This window comes from Rhinocladiella mackenziei (assembly GCF_000835555.1).
Source record: "Rhinocladiella mackenziei CBS 650.93 unplaced genomic scaffold supercont1.3, whole genome shotgun sequence".
Lineage (NCBI taxonomy): Eukaryota > Fungi > Ascomycota > Eurotiomycetes > Chaetothyriales > Herpotrichiellaceae > Rhinocladiella > Rhinocladiella mackenziei.
In genome coordinates this window covers 3,738,663-3,763,371 of record NW_013550602.1, presented here as the reverse complement: position 1 = coordinate 3,763,371, position 24,709 = coordinate 3,738,663, and the positions used below count along the sequence as shown (strand labels likewise).

General features: G+C 50.1%; 8 protein-coding genes across 8 annotated transcripts; 4 read left to right on the top strand and 4 right to left on the bottom strand.

Annotated features, from left to right (window-relative positions):
• Positions 1 to 2,661: 2,661 nt before the first annotated feature.
• On the top strand, positions 2,662 to 4,287 carry Z518_04884 (uncharacterized protein; the record flags this gene model as incomplete). The annotated part of the gene is made up of 1 exon (XM_013418590.1): positions 2,662 to 4,287. One exon carries the CDS (start codon positions 2,662 to 2,664, stop codon positions 4,285 to 4,287), a length of 1,626 nt encoding a protein of 541 aa, XP_013274044.1.
• A 2,175-nt stretch (positions 4,288 to 6,462) lies between these two features.
• Positions 6,463 to 8,062, bottom strand: Z518_04883 (uncharacterized protein; the record flags this gene model as incomplete). Its single annotated transcript, XM_013418589.1, has 3 exons — positions 6,463 to 7,071; positions 7,121 to 7,302; positions 7,354 to 8,062. 3 exons carry the CDS (start codon positions 8,060 to 8,062, stop codon positions 6,463 to 6,465), a joined length of 1,500 nt encoding a protein of 499 aa, XP_013274043.1.
• A 2,274-nt stretch (positions 8,063 to 10,336) lies between these two features.
• On the bottom strand, positions 10,337 to 12,463 carry Z518_04882 (uncharacterized protein; the record flags this gene model as incomplete). The annotated part of the gene is made up of 2 exons (XM_013418588.1): positions 10,337 to 10,483; positions 10,559 to 12,463. 2 exons carry the CDS (start codon positions 12,461 to 12,463, stop codon positions 10,337 to 10,339), a joined length of 2,052 nt encoding a protein of 683 aa, XP_013274042.1.
• A 2,735-nt stretch (positions 12,464 to 15,198) lies between these two features.
• Positions 15,199 to 16,638, top strand: Z518_04881 (uncharacterized protein; the record flags this gene model as incomplete). The annotated part of the gene is made up of 1 exon (XM_013418587.1): positions 15,199 to 16,638. The coding sequence occupies one exon, from the start codon at positions 15,199 to 15,201 to the stop codon at positions 16,636 to 16,638; it is 1,440 nt and encodes a 479-aa protein (XP_013274041.1).
• Positions 16,639 to 17,105: 467 nt separating this feature from the next.
• On the bottom strand, positions 17,106 to 17,577 carry Z518_04880 (uncharacterized protein; the record flags this gene model as incomplete). Its single annotated transcript, XM_013418586.1, has 2 exons — positions 17,106 to 17,237; positions 17,320 to 17,577. The coding sequence occupies 2 exons, from the start codon at positions 17,575 to 17,577 to the stop codon at positions 17,106 to 17,108; spliced, it is 390 nt and encodes a 129-aa protein (XP_013274040.1).
• A 2,129-nt stretch (positions 17,578 to 19,706) lies between these two features.
• On the top strand, positions 19,707 to 20,684 carry Z518_04879 (uncharacterized protein; the record flags this gene model as incomplete). The annotated part of the gene is made up of 2 exons (XM_013418585.1): positions 19,707 to 20,065; positions 20,147 to 20,684. The coding sequence occupies 2 exons, from the start codon at positions 19,707 to 19,709 to the stop codon at positions 20,682 to 20,684; spliced, it is 897 nt and encodes a 298-aa protein (XP_013274039.1).
• A 489-nt stretch (positions 20,685 to 21,173) lies between these two features.
• On the bottom strand, positions 21,174 to 22,728 carry Z518_04878 (uncharacterized protein; the record flags this gene model as incomplete). The annotated part of the gene is made up of 4 exons (XM_013418584.1): positions 21,174 to 21,817; positions 21,908 to 22,037; positions 22,126 to 22,278; positions 22,366 to 22,728. The coding sequence occupies 4 exons, from the start codon at positions 22,726 to 22,728 to the stop codon at positions 21,174 to 21,176; spliced, it is 1,290 nt and encodes a 429-aa protein (XP_013274038.1).
• Positions 22,729 to 23,934: 1,206 nt separating this feature from the next.
• On the top strand, positions 23,935 to 24,141 carry Z518_04877 (uncharacterized protein; the record flags this gene model as incomplete). Its single annotated transcript, XM_013418583.1, has 1 exon — positions 23,935 to 24,141. The coding sequence occupies one exon, from the start codon at positions 23,935 to 23,937 to the stop codon at positions 24,139 to 24,141; it is 207 nt and encodes a 68-aa protein (XP_013274037.1).
• Between the last annotated feature and the right edge of the window lie 568 nt (positions 24,142 to 24,709).

Here is a 24,709-nt window from a genome sequence, read left to right as displayed (position 1 = left end):
CTCCTCTGGCCTTCGTTCTCATTGATTTGGGATCCATGCCTGAAAGCCCTTGGACGGTAGAATTGAATGTGGAAGAATTGTTCTGCTAAATTGAGACACAGATACCGAAGACGGCCATGGACCTTGACACGCACCCAAGGCCGTATCGACAACACTCGACGGGCACTATCAGAAACTCCCAGGAGCAGAGAAAAAGCCGGGTCCTCTCTCCCACGGTTTTGGATCACTGATCTTTCATGTCCTTTACTTCTTGAGCATTCTATTGCGTCTTAAAAACATCTTTCGTCCGACCAACTTTGTCGACCGGTACAGCCTATCATATCGAAGAGCAAATTCACGCTAGGCTTTGCTCTCTTGTGTCTGCTTCGCGGTGCCATAAGATGATCGAGACCCAGAGGAAAGAGACATTGATGTGATCAGTTACCATGACCTGGCTGGTATGCTCATGCAATCCACTCCCATTCGTTAGTCACTTCCGCATGACACTGATCGGTGAAGTAGATTGTCAATCCAGTTCAGTCGATCACCTTTATGGGAATGCCTCCGCAGGGATATTGACCTCTCCGTAGGTAATACTGTACGCCTGGCAGCCTGGAATTGCTCCGAACCATATAGCACAGCGGTGTTTCACTCCCATTACATCAACTTGACGCGATTTTACGTCGAAATTTCGGATTCTTCAAATTCCTCCAACGCCCCACCCTCGACCATTTAGCCTGAGTAGCTCAGAGACTTCGGCCCAAAGTTCGGCCTCGGCTTCATCCACACCTTCGTTGTCCGGAACTTCCTTTGAACCGTGCAGCCGTTGGCGGCAGGGGCGGCGTCAGAGGCGGTGGGGGAGACTCCCTTTACGGTCATCGCTGTAGGATATTGGTACTAGATGCACCAAACACGGCCCCAAAGAATTGTTAGACTCCTCGGTACTCATCCGAGCTGCCTGCAGAATGCACAAAGCACTCTGACTCCACGAAAACATAAACCTGAACGCCAGAGCGGGCATTTTCATGGAGCAAAAGTAGGTGGTGGGTTGGATGTATTGACCATTCTCGTGTTCCACGTTATTTGAGCGCGGATCTCGCTTTGTTCTGTCAATGTAGAAAGTGTTTCAAGGTGAAACAAAACCGCCCTCGGGCTTGCTTGACGCGCCATGATCTGTCCCTGTATATTGTCAACAAGCCTAGATGTAACAATGCTATTATCAATTCTCTTACGTAGTTGGGCCTCTTTACCAGTTACAAATCCAAAACATACTGGTAGTAGCCTCCACAAATGATAGAAACATGCCTTGGAAGGATCCTGGAGTTAACGCCATTTTAACAAGTCGCGCTTGTCAGAAGTCTCTTCGTGCAATGGAACCTGGAGCCATTGATGTCTCTCGGTGCTCTGAATCAGCTCTCAATGTGCCTGGTAAAGTCCGAAGAACGGAAAAATACATCCATGCCTCCAGGCTTTGTGGCCTCATCTTCATGCTCAGGTAAGAACATTTCTCATCTTGACTCGAGAATAAAAGAACACATCTGTTCCCGAAAGCCCAAGAATTTCGATCCCTTCTTCCATCCATTCTCAAACATGTCTACCATCTCAATCAAGAAAGGCCCCATCCATCGCGCTGGAACTTCTGTTTAAGTCATCAGCGGCTTCTTCGGGCCGAGTCACCTACACTGGCTATTGTCCATCCTAGTGGTGGCATCAAGGAGCAGACTGCAAGCTGATACGCAAAGTAGCTTGCGGAGGTGGGTTTCGCTACTGTCGGCTCTGACTCTTCCCACCAAGGCGAAAGCGGCGAAGGGTCTCACTTCCCGAAAGACCTAGCTACTAGAGTTAGCGATGGTGTGGGCCATTGTCGACTATTTCCAACAACAAGATTTTGTCGATACTGAAAACAATCGCCGTAGTCGGCATCCGCGCCGGAGGAGGTTACGCCGTGGCAGCAGCACAGATGACAGCTGAAACTGTGAAGGGTGCTGAATGTGTGGCTGAACCGGCGTACCGCTCCAAGCTGACGGCAAAACGCCATACGACCTCAAAGACGCACACGAACATCACGTCACTCCAAGATGTCAACATCCCCTGGCCGCAAACAAGGACGTTGATCACCAGCCTACCCGTGTCCTCATCCCTTTGATTCCTTCCGCTTAGCCGATGTTTTATTGAAGCAGCCAACTCTTCATATCGTGGGTGAGGATGCAGGCTCACGAAGGCATACCCGAGAAGCTCGACAAGATGACCAATGGGGCTACCAAGAGGACTGCGGTCCCCAACGGAACTCACATGAATTTCTATGACAAAGGAGCCATTCGCTGATCCTGCCGCTAAGAATGTCACCAAGTTTATGAAAGCTAACTGGTCTTCAGGGTACCTTTCTTATGCGAAGGCCTTACGACTAACTCCTTTCGGTCTCTAATACGGCACGGTCGGGGAAATATGGAGCTTGTTTAGGCACAAGGCTGACGAATTTCTGCGAGGCTGCAGCAAACGACTTGACACGTGACATGCCAAGTACGGAAGAGGACAGATTTAACAGCCTTTCCACGAACAGCTGCGACGTTCTACCCACACTCCTTCTATTCATTGTCTACTTTTTCTTCTTTCTATCCTCATTTAACTTCTGCCCCTGTACCGTAATTTCGAGGACAGCGTGACCAGGAACAGTATGCGACGATGATGTTGCGATTTCATAGACCAGTCTTCCTCGCAGCAGTGCTTGGACTCTGTCTCACTTCTCTTTGTATTGCCGAGACGGTCAACATACCTTCCGATACTCCTATTTCTTCCTTAATTGCCTCTGGAAAGGCCGCTCGTGCTCGCGGAGCCAACAATGAGGCCCTTGCATATTTCGATGCCGCCGTGTCCAAGGACCCATCTGACTACATCAGCCTATTTCAGCGGGGGGCAACGTATTTGTCTTTAGGCAGGAATGCACAGGCTAGTGCAGATTTTGACAGTGTCTTAAAAATAAAGCCTGGGTTTGATGGAGCATTGTTACAAAGAGCAAAAATCAGAGCGAGGAATGCAGACTGGACTTCGGCCAAACAGGATTATCTCGCTCTGGGGAAGAAAGCGGCAGAAGAATTAGCCCAACTCGAGGAAGCAGAGGGTGCAGCCTATCTGGCATTCGAGGCGGAAAAGAAACAAGACTGGGAATCGTGCATCAATCAAGCGGGCATCGCAATCATGACGGCGGGAACAGCCCTGTCACTCCGACAACTACGCGCAAGATGTCGATTCGAGCGGGGCGAGGTGCAAGAGGGCATCAGTGATCTGGCACATGTGCTGCAAATACATCCAAGCCTTGTTGATCCTCATCTCCAGATGTCAGCCATGTTGTTCTACAGCTTGGGGGACACCGAACGCGGTTTGGCGCAAATCAAAAAGTGCTTACATTCAGATCCAGACTCAAAGCCCTGCAAGTCCTTGTTTCGAGAAGAGAAGGCTATCCTGAAAGAAGTCGACAAGATCCAGTCCCTCATCAATAACAGACAATTCAATTCTGCAAGCAAGTTCTTGGCCGGCCGGAATACCCAAGACGAACCGGGACTTCTAGCAGAAGTCAAATCCAATATTGATCTCCACCGCTCGAGTGGTACCATCCATGCAAAAGCGCCATCCGATCTCTATTTAACCCTGTTAGAGAAAACTTGCGAAGCCTTCCTCTCCATGAATAACATGATCAAGGCAAACAAGTATTGCCCAGAATTATTAACCCGGAATCCGACATCGCTTCAGGGCCTCCTCCACCAAGCACAAAAACATATGGACAGCGAGAATATCGATGCGGCAATCGCCTCACTCAAGACTGCCCGAGACAACCATCCGGAAGCCCAAGCCACAATCAACCAAAAACTCCAAGACGCTCAGGTCGCCCTGAAACGCAGTAAGTCCAAGGACTACTACAAGATCCTGGGAGTCTCCCGTGATGCGGACGAAAGAACAATCAAAAAAGCCTATCGTACGGCAACCAAGATTTATCATCCCGACAAAGCCGCTGCAAAAGGAATGTCCAAGGAGGAAGCCGAGAAGAAAATGGCTGCCATCAACGAAGCGTATGAAGTTCTCAGCGATCCCGAGCTGAAAGCGAGATTTGATAGAGGGGAGGATCCAAATGACCCGTTGGCGAATCAAGGAGGCAATCCATTCCACGGAAGTCCTTTCGGGCCTGGCGGGCAACAGTTCTTCTTTCAGCAAGGGTTCCCTGGGGGCGGGGGTGGTCAGAGACAATTCAAGTTCTCGACCGGTGGAGGAGGCCCGGGAGGGAATCCTTTCGCTGGCTTTCCTGGATTCGGATGAGATCATGTCCGGCACCGTCTGGCTCGTTTTCACGGCCTTGCTGTTGTCACATCTTGGCGCTTGTACGAATTGATACCCCATGTTTTGAACTCAGCCTCCTACAAGTATCTCATTTCAGACTCCTAATTTGGAGACAGTTGTTCCAGGATTTCGGAACTTCCCTAACTGAACCCTATCTGACACACCCAAAGGGCGAACTCCATTTTTTGAAACATCCATGCCCTTCTCTTAACGCACACCTTGCCTTCTTTGGTCGACCGTTGAAGGGATAGCTTCCCGGTGTTGCTGATTCAGATCACCATCGGACTCAGAACCGGCATATTTGACAATCCCAAACGTCAACATCCCCTGTCAATGTTGAAATTCAGTTCACCATCTGGGCTCTGGTAATTGATACAGCCGAAGTGGCGTAATCTAGACACGGTATTCAAAACACGGTGCCTTCCCCATGTCGACTACGCCGGCTCTTCTCAAGAACCGTCTGCCACCGAACACGGATGTGCCAAACAAGGCAAAGCACTAGAGTTTTAGCGGCACACCAACCCACAACTCGCACGGACCCGCCTCGCCTCGCCTGGCCCGCAACTTCATGAACCCGCATACATATTTGCACCAATACTCCATGTACCTCAGGGTTGAAACATGAAACAATAAAGCAGGAGAGGTTAGGATGAGTGAGTGATACCAACGAAAGTTTGTTCTCGAGCATGTCCTACGGAACTCCTCCTCTCGGAGTATCTAATGTTTCATTTCGAGAGCCGTTCTCTTGTGTGGTTTTTCGTCACTGCATCCTCTAACCTTTTTCGCACTGGGACTTTTCGATGGTCTCTGCAACTACTACTGATTCCTGCATAAGTACCCGTCACTTGAATCCCATCACCTCAGGCCCGCATCGCATGCCGAAGGAGCGTGGAGTACATACATCATGCAACCACTGCTTGCATCTGCTATAACAACTAGGCCTTCAACTTCACATGTCATAAATATTCCGATACCTCCAGTTTATGACCATTGCCGGATTAGTTGCCCAGGACACACGAAACAACCCCGTGTACCATTTCCACTTCGGGGGCTCTGCTATCCAGCCACAGCGCTAAGAAGTCATGGGGCCCTTGCGACGTCAAGTGTCGGAGAGAGCAAGTGAAAGCGACGGTATGGGCGAATTCTCACCCCCCTCTTCTCTGGCCTTCGTAGCAGGAAAGTCCTACCATCCACCGCCTTCCCCGGAAGCGAGACTAGAGCGGCGTTCATTCAAACTCAGATGCAGGAGGAATTGGGATGGAATAGGGTACAGTGGACTAGAGCAGAATGCGTCAGGTCCCTTCTTCCGGTCCTATGCTCTACGCGAATCCGATACTGCGAACACCAGAGTTCGGCCTTTCTCTCGCGCACGCGCGCCTCTCTCGTTCTCTCTTTGTTCAAATCTCATTGAGAGTCATTTGCTAATTATTGATCTGGAGCCTGCTCAAAAGAATGTCCACTACTGCCAAAACAGAGTCTAGGGAGATACGATTCTCTACGTTCATATCTGCAGTGATCGCTTGATTTTTCCCAAGCCGAAGAGATAGTATTCTGAAATGTCTTATAAGAAAGAGTCTTACCCTGTCCTGCCATGTCCTGGATTGTAATGTAATGCCGGCTCTTGCTCTAATTTGTCCTACAGTTGACAATATCTAGCAAGCAGGTCAAGGATCAAGTTCACTGTCTTTTCGATGGAGACATGAATAAAACATACGGCGCTTGGAAAGACCAACTCAACTCCGCAATGTCCTCGAGCCTCAGCCTCGTGCGACGGGTATGAGAATAGATGTGAGCCAATGGGAGTTTAATGCCATTTAAACCAGCACTTTTCCTTTCTTGCTTGTGGTTTTCCACATGGATTGGGCCTTGTCGCTATCTTGGTGACACACTCTACCTGGCTGTTTGTCTGCAATCATTAAACCGGAGTTTTCTGTGGTTCAGTGTGTCTGATGATTCGATTGCACCAACATACTTGAAAACCCCCCTCTTTTTCCCTTCTTTGCCATTGTGACCACAATCCAGTGGACGAAGCTCGCGTACCAGCTCAAGGTACTCTAAGCATATCTCTCCTTGATTCAATGAAGAACGGTAATACTGTAAAACCCACACCATCGCTGTTTCATCGATCACTTGCTCCGGAAATATGTTCACCTCTCAAGTCCGAATCTTTCGTGAAGAAATTCGAGCCAACCCAGCTGCACAAGTATTGTTGTACCAATTCATGTCCAGGCTGTCTACCCAGAAGATACCGACTTGCCCCTGAACATTGGCGTAGAAGCTCAATGTACTCAACTTGTAGAACAAATGATTGAATATGATCTTCGTGAGCTGGCAATTCTTGAAATTCGGACATGGCGGGATGCGGAAATGTTGAGTTGCAACCACCACTTCACTCCCTGTAGGATTGTCCCATCGGTAAGCAGTGGCCACAAAATCGCAAACTGTGCTCCAATTCGTGGCGCCATTATCACAGCCCACATAGGCAGAGCTTGCAGTAAACCAATATCGATTATCGTAGTTGCGAGGGCCTGCACCCAATGAGCTCGGTGGAATAAGTCCAGTGTATGGGGAACCGGTTATGTTGTTGGCTTGAGAAGGGATAAATTGAGCGAGTCGATTTCCTGATTGGGGTGGATAAGGCTCGTTGGGGGGAGGTACATACGCCCATCCGTCACCCCAGAAGAAATGGTCGTAGGGATTGAAAATTGGCGGGAAAGGTGCTGTATTGTTGTCAGCTGGTGAGAACACGGGAAGTTCATCAAACTGCCAATCGTTAGTCATTTGGCGATGCAAAGATACCCGGATTTCTTACACCAATTTGAAACGGCCCAACTTCGCCGCACGCGGTGGGACTGGGAGTCGATGATCCATATATTGGGACAGTGGAAGAAGTTTCGAAAAATGAATCGACAGATGAAGATAACTGATCAGGGGAGCTGGCAGCTGTGCTTGCCTTTCCGATGGTATTGATGCCGGGTATATAGGAAGGGGGAGCTATGTTTCTGTCAGTTAAGTTGTTAAATATGCCACCAATCTGTAGCCTACCAGTTGTCTCCCAGGAAGTGAAAGTCAACGTCGAACCTCCAGCCCAATTATTACACCAGCCCACCTCTTGACCGCCGATTGTAGCGGTTATCCAGACACATGTCTGTCTCTTCTCGACAACGTCATACTCAACCCACACGTCCGGTGAGCCATATCCATAATCAGGGGTTCCAGATCCGAATGTTGGTGCTGCAGTCATAACGACACTTTGTGTGACGGCGTAAATGGTGTGTGTCAGGGTGAGTGTAGACGCAGGTACTTCGCTTGACGCAGCTCCTAAACCAGCTCCGGAGCCCCAGGAGGTGGCGTTTGTGCCATTCCAGCCACCTGGAGGTCTCGAGAATGATCCGTGGGCCGAGATACTCAGGTCGGTATCCCTATGAAAAGTCGCTGAAGACTTAGGAACTGGTAAAACAGTAACGGTGGTTACCTCGGCGACGATAGCCTCTGATGGCATGTCGCCCCAATTAGTGTTGGAAGGGTCCTTGGACATGTAGAAGACCGAAGTGCCATCATTTGGGATTTCAGTGGCTTCGTAGCCTGATATCAGAACTGAGTGGGTGAACACAGGTGTGGTAGGATTTAAGAGGTTCGAGACAGGGGCTTCCAGGCTCTGCTGAATGACTTGATCAGTGTCAACCGATGCCATGGACTTTGCAACCGAGGATGGATCTTGTTGAAGGATGGTAACAGTCGGAGGGGTGTGCATGATGGTTTGGGTGATCGTGACCGTATTAAAGACTGTGACAAGAGAGCATGGTGGCACTGGTCTGTTTGGTGCATGTTAGGAAGAAGCACCACCAACTTCAAAGCCTTCGTTGGAATGTTCATCTTCACGTAGGAATTCTTTCACTCACTGTGGTGTAGGGTTGACGTGTCTGATGGGTAAGATTCCAGCTTCACAATGGGTCGAGATCACCCCCGTAAAAGCGATCGAATGCACAAGTCTCATGATGTCTTTGTGACCGTGATCTTGTCAGATCGTTGGTGATTTGCTTCCGTCCGGTATCTGTCTTGTGGCTGAGTCGGCTCGTTCGACCAGGAAAGGAGCGATGGCAAGTGAGTGTAAGCAGAGGTGACCTCGGCAGGAGAGGGATGCTGGACTGTGAAAGGTCAGATTCGCGAACAAAAGAGTGAGTAAAGATTGTGAGAAGGCCGTAAGAGTGTAAGAGAGTTGAGAGAGTGAGAGGATGGCGAGAGTCAACAATCAAATAATGGTGATGGCGCGGGTTCTGTTATGAAGGAGAAGAGATTCGCCTGCGCCTTTCTCAAAGAGTAGGCAGCCATTCACCAGCATTTTCCCCTGGGGTTAGTCTACCGTAGGCTTTCCACAGCTTGTCTGCCATCCTTGTGTTCAGTCCTCCTATTTCCCCTTACCCGGCCATGTGTGAGGTCGCTTCTGACCATCGAGCCAATGGAAAATGTCGCCTCGACGTTCTAGTCCCAGCCTCGCTCCCACTTTGATCTTCTGCGAGATCGCACCAGGCAGCATATATGCACGTGGAAGCCGTGACCCGAAGACGAAACATACCCATCTCGCGGAGCTGCTTCTCTACGTAGCTCGAGCAATGTTCCTAACCGATCTCAAGGGCAACCACAACAGCCGATCGATTTGGAAAAGCAGTATGTCAACATGGACGCCGCTAGCCTTCAAAGTGGACAATTGTGAAGTTGACGCTGACAGATTTCCTTGAGAGCAAACAAATCCATCTCAATTTGTGGAAGAATTTTCAAAATGAGGCATCGTGCTTGAGTGGTGTTGATCATCGTAACGCGATGACACGGGAGGGTACCTACAGCATATGACCTCCACGCCGGAGATTTAGTGAAACGGGTCAATTAAATGCATGTGATCTCCAGAATGTCCAATTCTCCTTCAAAGGGACATTAGCTGACCAAAGATAATTGAACTAGCTGGACAAGATTTTCAAGGAATCTTCAGCGCAGATACAGTGTTCAGTGCGGCATCTTTAGGGGTTCCGATCGCAAGGCGGAATCTTTCTGTTGACCATGGCGGATATTTATTGAGCTTCCAGTATACCTGGGATGGTGACAATAAGACGGGGTTGCGGTGCTCTCCATGACTGCTGTATTAATCATGATATTGGAGTGAGAGTCCCAACTTCATCACTATTCGGAAACCAAGCTGGACATGATCCAAATTCAGCTCTTGGTCCTCCCGGCAGCTGAAGAAACGTCGCAACGCTCCGCGTTCAAGTTTTGGTCAAGTTTGTCTTGGCATGGCAAGCCACTGTAGATCGATCGGGCCTGACAAGCACTTTCACAGTAAACACTGTATCGGGTATCAGGATCCTTGTTCGGGGGTCACCGGGAAAGTTGAATATATATCAAATTGCAGCTAGGAAGAGGAGTCACTCAACGAGGACGCGGGGAAAGCAATTGTCGTATGGTTCATTGAGAAACTAGATGACAGATCAAAACAGTTTGTGCTGACATCTATCCATCAACACATTCATTCTCTCCAATCTCAAAATTTGTTGTACCGCCATTGGCAGGAACTCTGATCGTGACGGCGAGCTCGAAGGCGTGGAGTGAAAGAGACGAGAAGTTTGCTGAACGATAAACTCGTACACCTCGACTGAAATCCAACCAAACGGTACTCATAATCACAACAGTCATGAACTAAAACGTGGGTATTTCATGATGCGCCCAAGAAGCCACTTCTTAACGCCCGCTTGCATCAAGAACAAAATTTCATAACCCATATGCATGCACCCAATAAATCCAAAGGCATGAACACATGAACTGAATGGAATTAAAGAAAAATTCGTTATGGGTATCTCTCAATGCAGGCCGTCAAGATTCAAGGATCAGAGAGCTGTGTCTCGAAGTATGCCACCGCGTGGGCCATCGTGAGAATTGAGAAGCCATCTCACTCACGGGGCCGGCTCTCGTCGTGAACTTAGTGGAGTCGTATTAGAAATAGGTGTCTTCGTCATCGTCACAGGCGGATACAGCTGATTTATCGAGCACCATTTTCACCGCTGGTTGCTACCGCTACCAGGGCTTCAAGACGATTCATCTCACTGCCAGTGCCACCACGTTCATGATAAGAGGTCGTGTTTTGGTGGCGAGTTGTTTCGATGTACGGAGCAGGGGCAAGACACACCTGCAGCAAAATTAGTTGAGACCATCTTTGGTTTTTTTTTTTTTTTTGGAAGGGATGCTCAGGCGAAAATCTTACATTTTGATGTCCATCTGGAGGAAGTGCTGCATGCTGTGTGTCCATGTAGCCATTGCTGGACATAATCATGGGATGCACTTCCACAGCAGTCATACCAGGGGTCGGAACCCCATCACTACTGCTTGAATCTTCAGGAGATGTTCGACCAGGAGGCAGAGGTCCATTATACCATCCCTGCCTCTTGGACTTCTTCGGAGCGGAAGACTGCATCTCGAGCGCTTCTCGAGCCATTTGTTGTTGCTGTTGGACGGACGTCATGGACGGAGGTGGAGGTCCCATGTCTAAGGGTCTGGTCTGCTCATGATGCTGAATGCTGATGTTCTGGATTTCATTGATGGTTTGTTGGCCCCAGGATCCTGCCACTTGGCCCCGGTCTCCGTGATCATCAAGATCGGGATACTGGCTGGGACGACTCCCGTCCCAAGAAACATGGCCTTGACGTACGCGAGGATCTTGACTCGGAGCCGACGATGAGAGATGGGAGTCGGCAGGGTGGGAGTCAATCTGCATGGGACTTGGTTGACGCCGAGGAGGGGTGTATGACCGATGCTGAACATGATCGAAACTCTCAATACCGGGCAAACGTGGAGCTTGACCGGCAGCGGCGGTGGCATGTTGTGCATGAGCAGGTTGAGGTGCATCCGGGGTTTGGGAATATGTCAGTCCGCTTGTCGCCGGACGTCCATAGTTGTAATTGGCGGCAGGATAAGTGGACGGGTGCCACGTCCGTCGTCGCCAATCCTCTCCTGGTAGGATATGTTGGCCCGGAGCGCTGGGAAACGTAGTCGAGGAGGGACTAGCAAACACGCTCGAGTTTAAGGATGCATGCGAACTGGGAGGACCCATTTGATTCATATAAGTCATGGGATATCCTGGTGGGTATTGGCTTTGATATGGATTTGGGCCTGAGGGCACCGATAATCGACGAGCTGGCGGTCTCGAACCGAGGAACCCGCTTAACCGCGAATTGGTCGACACCGGAGAACCCATCGACGATAGAAAGCCTGGACTCCCGGGAGTGGCCGAAAAGTTCGCAGACGTGGGTGTACTCATGCCACTGGGAGAATTGGTATTGTACCCCCGATACTGCGCTGGGGGTGTTTGTGGTGGTTCGATGCCCAAATTGGGTCTGTTCGTGCTATCATTGGCCATGAGGAGCGGCGGTGGTCGCCTTTTCGCTTCTGTAACAACGCTGTAATTGGATGATGTCGAACCAACGCTTGAAGCCGAAAGGTTTCGGCTGTGACCTCGACTGTGACTGCCTGTACTCCCAGCAGTGCCAGTACGAGGACGACCGGTTGGCCGGACACGGTCAGTGCGTATCTGTCTTTGAAACCGAGTGCCCGTAGCGGCGAGGGAATCTGTCGGGATTTCCTCATTGACGTGAACAGTTTGAGCATGTTGACGCAAGTTATCCAGTCTGGAGAACCTTCGATTGCAGTGACACTGGAACGGACGTTCGCCCGTGTGTTTCCTTATATGGCGAGCCAGATGCTCGCTCCTGGTGAAACTGAGATTGCAAGGCGGATAGCCCGTGCAGAAGAATCTCTGGCCCTTCTTCTTTCTAGAAGCAGAGTCTGCCTCGCCGGGCTCGGCTTCGTTGTCCGAGCCATGCTGATCGTTTTCATCATCTCCCATATCCATTGAACCCGGTATCGCCTCTTCTCTATCGGCATGGTCTTGACGATGGTCCGGGCCGTCTTTCGGCGCACCTCGACTTGAAGGTTGGGAGATTGTGGGAGCGCTTGATCTCGGGAGGGTTTGGCCTACGACGGCGACATTCGAATCGTCGGCAACCGTCGAGGCAAAACGACCGGCCCGCGGAGTTGTAGGAGTGTCCAGCTCTTCCACCCGGTCTTTCGCAGGTATAGCCTCGCTCAATACGAGGCTCGATATCGCCGCCATCGTGTGGGTTCAGTGAGGCCTTACGATGGTCAAGCAACCCAGGAGTTTGCGGCTTCACGCCACACAAATGATGCGCATCCGGAGCGGCGCTGTTCGAAAATACAAATGCAATATGTTTCGCAAAGGTATCTGGATTGATAGAGTATTCGGGTTCGAGTGTGTGGCAACGGACCCTCTCGGAGGGGCTGGAGGGGGACGGCGATAAGACTAGGGTTCGGATGAAGAAGGTTCAGGAAGGCTGCGCACACCAACAATCCATACGATCGACGAGGCCGGGGGAAGGCTCAGGGGATGAGAAACAGGATAGGATGAACGAAAACGCTAGCAAGATCTGATGAATTGAGTGTTGCTAGGTCGCCAAATGAACTTACGGCGGAGGAGGGTAGAGATCCTGATGTGAAGCGCTGAAGTGTACGGAGCAGTAGGCTCAAGGTGTTGGCGTCAAGGCGGGCCCTGCTGCATGTGGAGCCAGAATGGCAGATGACGAGGGCGCCCGGCTGAGCGGTGTGTGAGCAAGGAACTGGCGGAATATTATACTGTGTAAGGGCCTGCTTGATTTAGTCAGCGATTCGGTAGAAATGAATGGATGAATGGCCGCATGGGTGATGATGGTATAACTACTGTAGACCAGGAGGAGGCGAATGACGAACAGATGGCGATGGCGATAACCGTAGCAGTGATGATGATGAATCAGGAAAGGAGCGTGTCTGGTTACCTCGCAGTGCGTCGCACTGAATGAGTTGCATGTGCAGCGACGCAGCCTAGTTTTGCAGTGCAGATTGCAGTGTGTAGGTGATTAAACTTGCAGAGGGCTGGCATAACCAAGGACTTGACTGTTGGTAGCAAGTGGAATTGAAGAAAGGTACTGGGCACAACTAAGCCGTCATTGCCGTCAGAGAATCAAGAGTCAAAAGAGAGGGGCAGGACGTCACTAGAACCGCCGGTCGAGGGCACATATGTCGGCGATGAGTGGCCACTTTGCTGGTTCCTGTTTTCACCTGGCGGCCGTCTGGGGCGCCTGGAAGCGGCTAATAAAGGAGTGAACAAACCTTAAATGCTTCTTCGAGGACCTCCAGGGGCATTGATTGGCAGGGCTCGACCTGGGCAAACCAGGGCAGAGAGGAAAATCGCAGGCTGCAAAAGGCATAACTACGGATACTGCGTTGATGTGCAGCGGGGCCCGCACCAGCCTACTGTATCTGCATGGTTCATCGCAACCCTCAGTGTGAACCCCTCCCCTCCTTCGCCCCTGGGCAAACATCAAGAACGTCAAAAGTTGATCCTGATGAACCTCAACCGCTGCAAGATCAACGGCGCGGCCAGTCAGAGTCGCCGGTTTGAATGGCTTTCATCGACTCTCATATCTCTCCCACTTCACCAGGCAAGGTCAAGATCTCTGGCCACCTCAGTTCGATCCTTAAAACTCTGGTAACCAGCACATCTTTTTCCTTTGACTTTGGCGGCCTCGCCACCATCATCATCCTACCCGCTTTTGTCTTGTCCAATGTCCAGCCTTCGCCTTGTCATCCCACCCACATAATCCTTTCAACACGAAGGAGGCTAACGAGGCCGACCATGTCATCCTGGCCTTACATTCAAGCGTCCTCACTTGCCCACCTCCTCCACTGACTCACAACTTTTTATCTTGCGCGTACCAAAAGGGACCCGCCCTGCAGCCCTCCCCCGCCATCGTATTCGCTCGCCTGCTGTCAAAGGAGGGGGGGGTTGGATGTTTCGCTGACCGCAGATATCCGGCTGGACTCTTAGGCTTCTCAGAAATAACTCAGGTACGTACTACGTGGAGAAGGCGGGCGCTGTAACCCTTAAGCATGACAGCAGAGTTCTTTCGCTCGGTTCAGGCACAGGCACAGACTACTTGCAGCGTCAGGTACCCTCGAATCGTGAACAATAGGATCCGCCGGTCGCTGGTCGCTGGTGGACAGGAAATCATATGACCCTTTTCGATAGACTATCTATTGATGCGTTTATCGTCAGGTCAAACCCGATCCATTCATCCGAGAAAACGACTACCAGTCTTCCGTCGCATTCTTTCTTTTCGCGATTACAACTTGTGATATATAATTGGGACAGACCCTATGAGAATACACCTCGCGCAAGCATCCTGCATCGAAGCCCCGACATGAAAATGGTATATTACGTCATGCTCTCCCTTTGGTTTATTTACCATGTCACTGATATCAAACCGTATTTTGTAATTCAGAAACACGGAGGACCAACATTGAGGACAGCGTTACCGGCAAGCAAGTAGCAAACAGATCATGTGTCACATAACAGGCCTCCAATCCTGGAAAGTATTGATATAGCCTTTGATTTTACAAAACGCTCCTTTCTCGAGCCCTTCTAAAGAGAGTCTGGTGCAAATGACCAAGAGTTGGCCTGATCCTCGACCCCTCGGAGGGGCCAGCCTCAGCCTTACTCTGGTGGCGTTGTGACGGCCTAGCCTCTTTCGTGCAACGCATCATCCCATGTTCTCTGATCGAATCAATAACACGGATATCATATTTGAACCATCTGTTTATCGTCCAGAACCGACGGACTCATCACAAATTGAGTGCAACATGTCACAGGTGCAGGGCTTCATGCGGTGATCTATCTTGACAACGTCTCTTTCAAGACAAGGGGCACAAGACTTATTGAGGGCAAAAGAGGTTTAATCCCAACAAAAACTGCTCTGCCAAACTCAGTAAAACTTCGTCGTCATCTTCGGCTTGAACATGACTGCACCAAAACCTACCACTTCAACATCGACCTATATCGACCTAGATTTCCTCACATCCGAAGACTTTTCGCCCTATGCTCACGCCAACAACCTTGTCACTGCGACCAATAATCCTTCCGATCCCACGATCGACCTCACAACACCGCTATCCCGAGTCCTCTTTGATCTCCAAGAAATAGACTCCCACATTCACACCCTGACGTCCCGGTCAGCCCTGGACATACTCACGTACACCTCCTCCCAAAATGCTGCCGCTCAACGGATTCTCTCCCGTGTCGAAGACGAGCGTGTTCGTCTGGTCTCCAGTTATGAACGTTTAGAGAAAGAAGTGCTGGTACGCCATCAACGAGCGGTCGACGCCAAAACCACGGCTCAACGAAGCTGGGAAGTTCTTAGACTCGGACGCGGCGTGCAAAGAATCCTTGGACTCGCCAGGCAATTTGAGATGATCCTGGCCGAATCAGGGCTTGGAGGCGGCACGAGGCCCGGGAAAGAAGACCATCACGCCCTCGTCCGCGCAACGCTTTCGATCCTCGCGTTCCGTGATGCAATGAGCGGGAATGATGGCAATGAACTCGGGCGGATCAACCTCGTCAAAATATTGCGTGGGAGAGTCTTCGAGGATGGGGAGGCAAGGATTCTCGACTTCGCCCGGCGGGTAGTCCGAGAATATTCCATGAGCGCACTCCCATCAGCGCCGACTAGTGGAGGATCAGCGTCAGGTCCTACACTGCGCGAGGCGGAAGACAGTCGTGCCCGGTTTACGAGTGCAGTCCACATTCTCTATCTTCTCTCACCAGCGCCAAGGATCGACGGTGAGAAGATGACGAAGCAAGACTTCGAGCCCGAATACTTACTTCGGGCGTTGCAAGGCTATCTACAAACCGCCATCACATCAAGTTCCGCATCAATCGGAAGGGCGCTGGGCCAATTACCAACGCTGGACAGAGCCTTGTTGGAAACGAGTGCAAGATGTCAAAACGTAGCTGCCCTGGAATCTCTCCTGCGTGGAATATGTGCCCCTGTACACCCTTTGCTCCGGGAGGAACCAAAGAGCGATGTAGAGGATAATGACGAAGATGATGTCACAGACACGACAAGGGAGTCTTCTTCTGACACATTTCTCTCTCTCCTTCTCAATGCTCTCGATACCGCATCCCTTCCGTCATACTTTTGGCGCTCTCTGGCGTCGTCATTATCTCCTCGTGTCGCTGAGATCTTGAACAGAGGAGGAGTTGCTGCCCGCACGCTTCGAAGTCAACGCGACACTGTTCGGGCCGAGATACGCGAATGTGTACTACGAGGATCCAAGATGCCGAGCAGTGTTGTCTTGGGAGATGCGAGGGCGGCAGCTAAGAGTGAGGAAGTGGTGGAGAATTGGGAAAGGGAGGCTGCGGTCATGGTCGGAAGTGTCGCGGGTGTCCTGGGACGATAGAGAGATCTCTGTAGCCTGTGGTAGAGGGTCGAACTTTTCCTGCGATGAAAGACCAATGTTTCTGTCGCCAGACGATAGGAAACAGTGCTCAAAACTGCCAAAGACTACATCCAGGTATGAGTAAAGATTATTCATTCGGAGTGACGTCTCAATGGAGCGGGGAGCTGTAACATCTCCATCCCCATAGTCGGACCCGAAAATGCCTTGTTCTCGTACACTCGCGCTATGCGATTCCGTCATTTCTTTTATACAGTGTGCCAGTATGCATCCAACTTCCAGCGAGAATGAGAAGATGGTTTTTGCCGTACTCTGAGGACCGACTATGGCGCTGGTGCCGTACGATATAGTACGTTGTTCAGAGATGCGCCGCGGCTCCTCATCCAGCAAAGTGACTTCTTCCATGGTGTGTTCGGCCAATATCCTCTCATTTGGCATCGTAGAAAGCCGGATTCACGTTCGCTGTTCAATCATCCAAACCATGAACCTTTCTTTCTCTCGGCTTTCGCCTTCGCAACCATTTTCGCATCGTCTTCCTGGATTTTAGCTAATGTTTGATCCCGTTTATATTCCATCACTCTCTTCTCTTTGAAATATTTAATCTACAAACACCCCATAAGGTCAGCAGGCTCTTCCATGCAGAAAGTCTTCCAATTTTCAACCAAAAAGTGTGATGGAACCCACCCAGGTCTTTGCACAGTCCCGCTCAAATTCCGATATTTCCTTCGGACACACCTTCCTGGCCTTTTCGTCCTCTTTTATGGCGTCCAAAATGTTATTCTTGTCCAGGCACTCAAAGAAGATATCTCGGGACTCGTAGCAGAGTTCTCTAGCATTGCGATCGGGAGCGATGAACCCCCCATCTTTGGAACGAGGTCGGACTGTCTCTGGTCTTGAGGCAGGAGGACTGCCACCGAGCCAGGTTGGAAGCCCCCAGCCCATGCTAGCAAAAGAGAGAAGGACGGAGTGGATTTCGGCGAGAATTGGACGAGATTGAGAAACAACCTCTCGAGTAAGGGCTATTGCGCCGTAAGTGCCTCCAGGAAATGAAGAGCAGGACTTTGCGAGACAAAACTTTCCATTAAGATGCAGTTGGTTTAACAGTTATTGAACCTCATAGGGCTGAAGTCGGCGCACCTCCAAAAATCGGAGAAGACTGACTTGCACGTGACGAGTGACTGCGGCGCGCATCACTCCAGGCTCCCAATTCCATCCGTCATTTATTTGTTCCTTTTTTTGAAGGGAGGGGTTTTATAGAAAACCAATGTCTAGACATGCAGCAGATTTCGAACTCCCCCCGGCCATGCTGAAGCTTCTTTCTGTCAGTAAAAGACGGGCCACATCAACAAGCGAATGCCGCCTCGACGAAGAAAACCACCTCGCGCAGGCGCCCTCACTGAACTCCCACCCCTCAAGATCATCCGGTCAATCCTCCTCCTTCAACTTTTCTACTACGCGACCGCATTTGTATTAATATTATTCACGGCTCTTGTTCTCGGGCAGAAGTTCTCATTAGGGTTACTTTTTGATTGGAACAGCGTTAGAGGTGACACCACGATCGGCTGGACGGTCGGATTTCTCTGGGTCATTGATGGATTTATTATGTATGCTCGGACATCTACTTCATTGGATCCCTGCATGTCCAGACTAATGATGGCCATCAGAGTAATACCAATTCTCCTTTTCGTGTCGCGGTCAAAGCTGGTCCCGGATTTCGCCCTCACCATCTACTTTATACATCTCGTAATCACGTCTCTCTACACGCAAACCATCCCGACGAATCTTCTTTGGTGGGGATTAGAGGCCGCAAGTGCTGCGCTGACGATCAGCTTGGGAGTTTGGGCGTGTCGCTACCGAGAGATGCAACCAATATCATTTGGTACGGTACCGAAGAGGACCACGCAGAGTACAACGAACGAGCCTGCCACGGATAATGATCATATACGTGGTGGACAGGGCCGAGGCAGAAATGTGGACGCTGGTCCAAGCTACGAAATGGTTAATGTGACGAGAGGAGATCAAAATGTATAGTGCCAATGGACAAACTCTCCTCTGTGGGGGGGAGAATGAAAGCAGACTCAACTTTCTTCACCCAAAAATCACGCTTCTAGTGAAATTCGCTTGAACAGGGCAATCCCAAATCGGCGGCGAAATTCCTCGACTCTTGAGCAATCGCCGCATCTCTAACCGACGATCTTTAGCTCATGGAATCAACAGGTTAGGGCAAGTGTGATCCTCTTCCAGAGTCTAATTCTTTGAATCCAACGCCAAATTCCTTCCCTTGGACCATGCTATCCTTGCCACGAGGCGGCGTCATTAACGGGGACGGGGAGAATACGACAATTTACCGTTAGACCCCACCGAATTTGTGGACCTTTTACAGCGACGCTTTCGCCTGTCTGGACGATGTCAACAGACTTCCCTTAACCCTCAGTATCGCCCTTCATGTCGCCCAAGGCTGGATCAATGTCCTGCAGCACGGTAAGCTACCGGTGTGGATGCGTACTTATTCTAATGGCACCAATGGAATCTTGCATACGGCAAGAGCTGATTAGTGGATGTATTCACCCTGCTTCACTGCTGTCCAACGGACTCTGGAGGTGCGGAACGAAGCAATGATCTATCTCGACTTCAGAGGATTGCGGCTTTCCATGACCCAGAGCTCATTGGCTCACCCCCAAGACAACTCAGCATTGCATGCATACCGGTCAGCGTCCAACCAATCTCGAAAGCTGCGAACAGGAAGGGTTTGGTTGCCCAATTTCCCCGTGTGATCAGTGCTCGCTTGACTCAACTTGAGCCTCCTTGATGTGGGGGAGAAAGTACAATACAGGCCCTACCCCGAGGTATCGCTTTGACAACCTACAGGTTGGGCTTTGCCTGTAAAGCTTTGCAGGTTTCCCCCAACGCTCCCCTTACCAGGTCGTGGTATTCAGCAACAGATTCCTGAGCTTTTCTCATCCCATCGTCCGCCGAACCAACCTTGATGCTATATGCGTGACCAGGACATATTTCCTGGCCTGTTTCGAGCACAACTGCCTAAAATTAAACGGGTTTCTGCCCCCCCAAAAATGGGCCAGGGGGAGTACCTTGTCAAGCTGACGACATATGTCACGCCTGAGGAATACGATGAATTGCAAGAGCACGGCATCGAAGATGGCGACGATCTAGCGAACAGGTTCATTGAATGGATGAAAAACGACAAAACCCTCAAAAAGCGGAATAAGTGTCTCAGGGTCCAGAATGAACGCTTCGAGGCGCAGTCCAATGAAAAGGTCCAGGAAGTGCAAGAGTATGCCAATTGCGTACAACAGGATAATACCAGATTAGAGGTTCAGGTTAAAAAATTGACGACCGAGAAAAGCGAATTGCAGGCTAAAATGAAAGAATTAGGCGAGAAAGCGAGATGCACGGAGAAAGCTAGCCAGTGGTACGTGTGTGATAAACCAACATCTCAACATATCAAGAGGATCTGCATCTGTCGGCTGACAGGCTACCTGACTCTATCTAGGGCCGGACGGTGGAGTGACCTTCAAAAATCAATCAATGCAACAATCCAGGCCGAGATTCCAGCGGACCAGCAAATCATATCAATGGAGCTCGTCTGTCGATCGCTGTTTGAACATGTCCAAACCAGGGAACCTGTCTCGCCGACAGCGGCCAGACCAAGATATTCATTCTCGGGAGAGATGAATTCAAAGGACTATGGAAAAGGTGCAAAGGCCATTGAATCTTTGTTTGGGCGATTGAAGCCCCGGAACCCCGAGAAAACCAGACTTTATGAAGAATTGTCGGACTATTTCATCAAAGCCTTTGATCTCTGGAAAGAGATGAAAGATGAGGGCTATGTGGTCCAGCTTAACTGTAAGCCTTGCCGAGTTTGCAATTGTGGGTGGCGGGTGCAGCCGATGCCGGCACAAGAAAAGCTGAAAGATCCGAAAGTCATATGCCTGTTTCCCAAAATCCGAATTCAAAAAGACGCTATGATGACGGTGGTGGATGGTCTATATGCCCTTCAAGAAAGGAGACAAGGCTCCTCAAAAGCCTAGACGAATGGCATGCCTTCTGATTATCTGTTTGGGTGACTAAAATTCGGACATATGGTGGATTGTCCAGAGAGGAAAAGACGCGGCTGTTTGTCTCTTTAATTTCACGATATCTCTCATGAGCATGCGGTGGTGTTTCAAGGCCGCTGGCAGTCAGACGATATTCATTTCAATAATCTTCGCCTTCCTTATTACGAATAAATTCGCGACTCGTCGAACACCTTTTCACCGGCCACCTCCAATTGTCTCATCTCGTCTTAGCTTTTCAAACACAATCTTACAGCTTTGACCCCTCGGCCGACTCGCGATAATCTGATCCTCCATCTCCATATCACTGTTCATCTGACCAGATACCGTCGTTCGACACTGAGAATAGACTTCGCGGAGGAGTAGTTTCATCTCCGCAATCGCCAGGCTATTTCGACACCGGATCAGGATATATCCAAACAACAGCTATCTCGAAGCGCAGGAAAAAGAAATGAGAAGGATTGCTTACTGTTTCCCAAGACATCCTCTTCCCCCAGCCGAGAAAGCGAATGACCACCGATTCCTCTCCGGCCCGCCTTCTCTCTCCAACCAGCGTTCAGGTATGAACTCTAACGGGTGAGGAAATACATTGGGATCCTTATGCAATGTCCACGCTTGACAGCTTACGATCGTGCCACCGGGGATGAAGTGGCCTTCAATGGTGCTCCCTCCCTGGGGAACATAGCGGGGCAAAGACATAGGTATGGGCGGAAAGCAGCGCAGGCCCTCTTTGACCACGGCGTCGAGGTAAGGTAGTTGATCAAATGGTGTGTTTGGGCTGGAGACCAGTTCTTGATGCAGGAGTGATTGAATGCGCTGCGAGGCATAGGTGGGCAGTGACAAGTGGTACATTAAGAGGCACAGAGCGTCGCCTGTCGTGTCGACACCGGCAGCCAGGTGGTCTTTACATTCAGCGGGGACGGCGAGAGGGGCCATGCTCGAAGTGGCCTTGGCCTGGGCTTGGAGTTTGGACAAGAGGCTGAACGAGGACGGCGATTCAGTCTTGCTAGTTTTCAGGACGTACTCGTTGGATAAGGGTGCCGGCTTGGGTGGGTTGATATAGTGGATCGGTTTCGAGAGCCATGGTGCGTAGTAGAGGAGGTAGTTGCCTATCAGTCATTTGTCGGTCGGAATTAACATTGTGAAATCGTAGAGAGACAGGGGTAGGGAAAGATAGGTAGATAGGGGGCCAGACGTACTTTGCAAACTGTTGTGATAGGACAGTTCCTGCATGAGACGGAGATCTTTCTCGTTCACATTGGAGTGTGTCCCGTATGGATGGAAAAGCTGATGTGTGACACCGTCAAGAGCGAAGCAGTGGAGATGAACCTTTAAGAAAAAAAAAAAAAAGATCGCTCATCAGTTTCTGACATTCCCTTCCTCCATAGGACTAGAATGGGTTGTTTTTGTTACTTACATAGATATCCGCAAAGCCATCCCGGGAAGAACATCTCTCCATGCATTTATTCAAGAAGTCCTTCGCGTGGCTGGAAATGCCATTCAAAACCTCGGTTTTCATGATACTCGTGTTGGCATAGCGATCTGCCAGGTATCGTTTCATGTAGCTATGCTGAATGCCAGACAGGCAGATAGAGTCAGTCAAGATAAAAATTCAATGACGGTAGATGGATGGCGGTGCAATGGTTCACTGACATACCGCCGTCCGCGGCAGCGTAGAAAACAACGTTCGCGTCCCGAACTGCATAAACAACGTATAAAAAGGTGTCTTGTCATAGCCACTTCCGCCAGACATATAGATTTCTTTTACTGCATCGGCTGTGGCGAAGGATACTTCGTTCGGGGCCAGACGAACGACCGGTCCATATTTCTCGTGCAGCGCGTGAACGTAAGGCCGGCGGGCGTGAGTGAATTCCTGATATTTGAGGACGATGGAGGTAATCGCAGTGTATTTTGGCCCAGGAAGTTTGGTCAGAGGCGATCGAATCCTTGAAATGAGTTTGACGAAGCCGGCGAGGCATATGAGATATGGGAGTAACCATATTGTGTGTGAGGCGAGCATGCTGGTCGTTGATGATTGCCCTTTGAGATCACACTTTCAGCATCGAGAGGATGAAGATGAATTGCCTTCTTTCTCCTGTTGAGCGTTCGCTATGGCAAGTCGCATATATATGTAGCCTAAGCTAGTGGTATAAGGAAGACTTTATCTTTTTCAATGGTTGAGGCGGGACATTTGCGGTCAATATTGCTTAGTCCTTTGGAGATAGCTCTCCTCTTTTCACGATTCTTCAAATGAAAAACGATAGAGCGACGAGATGAAAAAGGCATTATTTGAGTTTCGCATTGGGGCTTTATCGTCGTTCTCCCTAACCTTCCCCATCCAGTTTAGTGTTGCTGAGCATGTTGATGATTATCGGACAAGGCTGCGTGCAGATGCCCGCTGTAGGCGCCATAGGGTCTTTATCATCTACCTCGGAATCTGCTCCTCTCCAACTTTCCAGACGGGAATTGCTTATCTTGACGTCCAGAATATGTTCAGCATGGTTGAAAGGGAGTATACAGTATATAGGCTTCTCTCAACCATGATCCATTCCACAGTCAACCCCGTAGTCTCAATCCCTCCACCGGTTTTGCCCCGCCACTCATCCCAGCAGCACTGGCAAAATAACTGCTCAGGCGGATACAATGGAGGAAAAACAAATCCCGACGGATATCTAGGGTGGTCGCCTCTCACTTTGATGCAGCCGATATTCGCCATCTTCCTAGAAGTACTGGGAGCAAACCTCTGGTGGCGACACCATCCAAAGACTATCTTGATCCGTTGGACTGGTCAACGCCATGCAAATATCTCACCGTGGCAGTGGTATGCTACTTTTATTTCCTGTTGAACCTATTTGATGATCGCGTCTGTACCCTCTTCACAGAGCAATTCAATGCTTCTTACAACCAAGTCAACTGGTCCTTTGGTCCATGGGTCCCTTCGTCACCAGCAGAAACATATGGCTGTCGAGTTATAACTGTCATCGCGACGTTGATCGCTGTTCTGACCAGTGAATAAGGGGCAATCGATCGGTCAATACATGGCAGCGAGGTTTTCCGAGGATTTGTTGCTGGACCGGTAGCGAACGTTGGCTTAAGCATCGTCAACGATATTTCTTGGGAGCAGGAAAGAGGCCTCCCAATTGCTCTCTGGGCCACGTCTGCACATTCGGATAGTGTCCTAGGTTGGTCTCACGAAGGTTCCTCGCCTCTGGTTAGACCGCTAAATATGGCTGACCTGAACCTAGTTGGTAGTTTCGTTGCCACGGTGGATCAATTCTGGGTAGCATCCCATGTTGCCATGGCTTTGGATCTCCTCCTGCTCCTGGAAATATTTGGCCTGACCGAGAACACAGTGTTCTCGTGCCCAACATTGTCGCTTTCGAACAAAGCCGGTCAGACCTCAATGCCTGTCGCGAAAGCATTCAGAGTATGACAATGGGCATGAAAAGAATGATGCACCTTCCCTGCTGGACAGTGCCGAGATATATTTTGTTAACAGGCTTGATGGAGTTTTCGCAAGATCAATCGTGGGCGATATTAGTAATATTTTGCAAACCGTACTCTTGTCCAAAATTGGCTGCTAGTGTGTGCTTACATCTTCTTCCATTATTGGTGGTATGCAACCAAGATGTACCTTGATTCGAACAACCACTGAAAAGATGCAAGATCGCGGCTTTGCTCCCAATAATACCGCCGGCTTATTTCGAATCTAAATTCAGATCCAAGGACTGTTCTTCGCAGGAGCATTGATCGGTGTCATCTTGGTGGAGATATTTTACCCCCGGACATTTGAGTGACAGGATCATAGGCCGTCTTGCACGAAGGAATGGTGGTCAGAGGATACCTGAATAGAGGCTCTGGCTTGCCGCAATTCTCTCCTCCATCGGTCCATTACTTTTTGGTGCTTCCACCAAAAAAGGGACGTCACTGGATTGTCCGACAAAATCGTGCTTTTCTTCTTTGCGGTTGGTCTCCAAGCTGGTAACACGACCTTGTCGGTG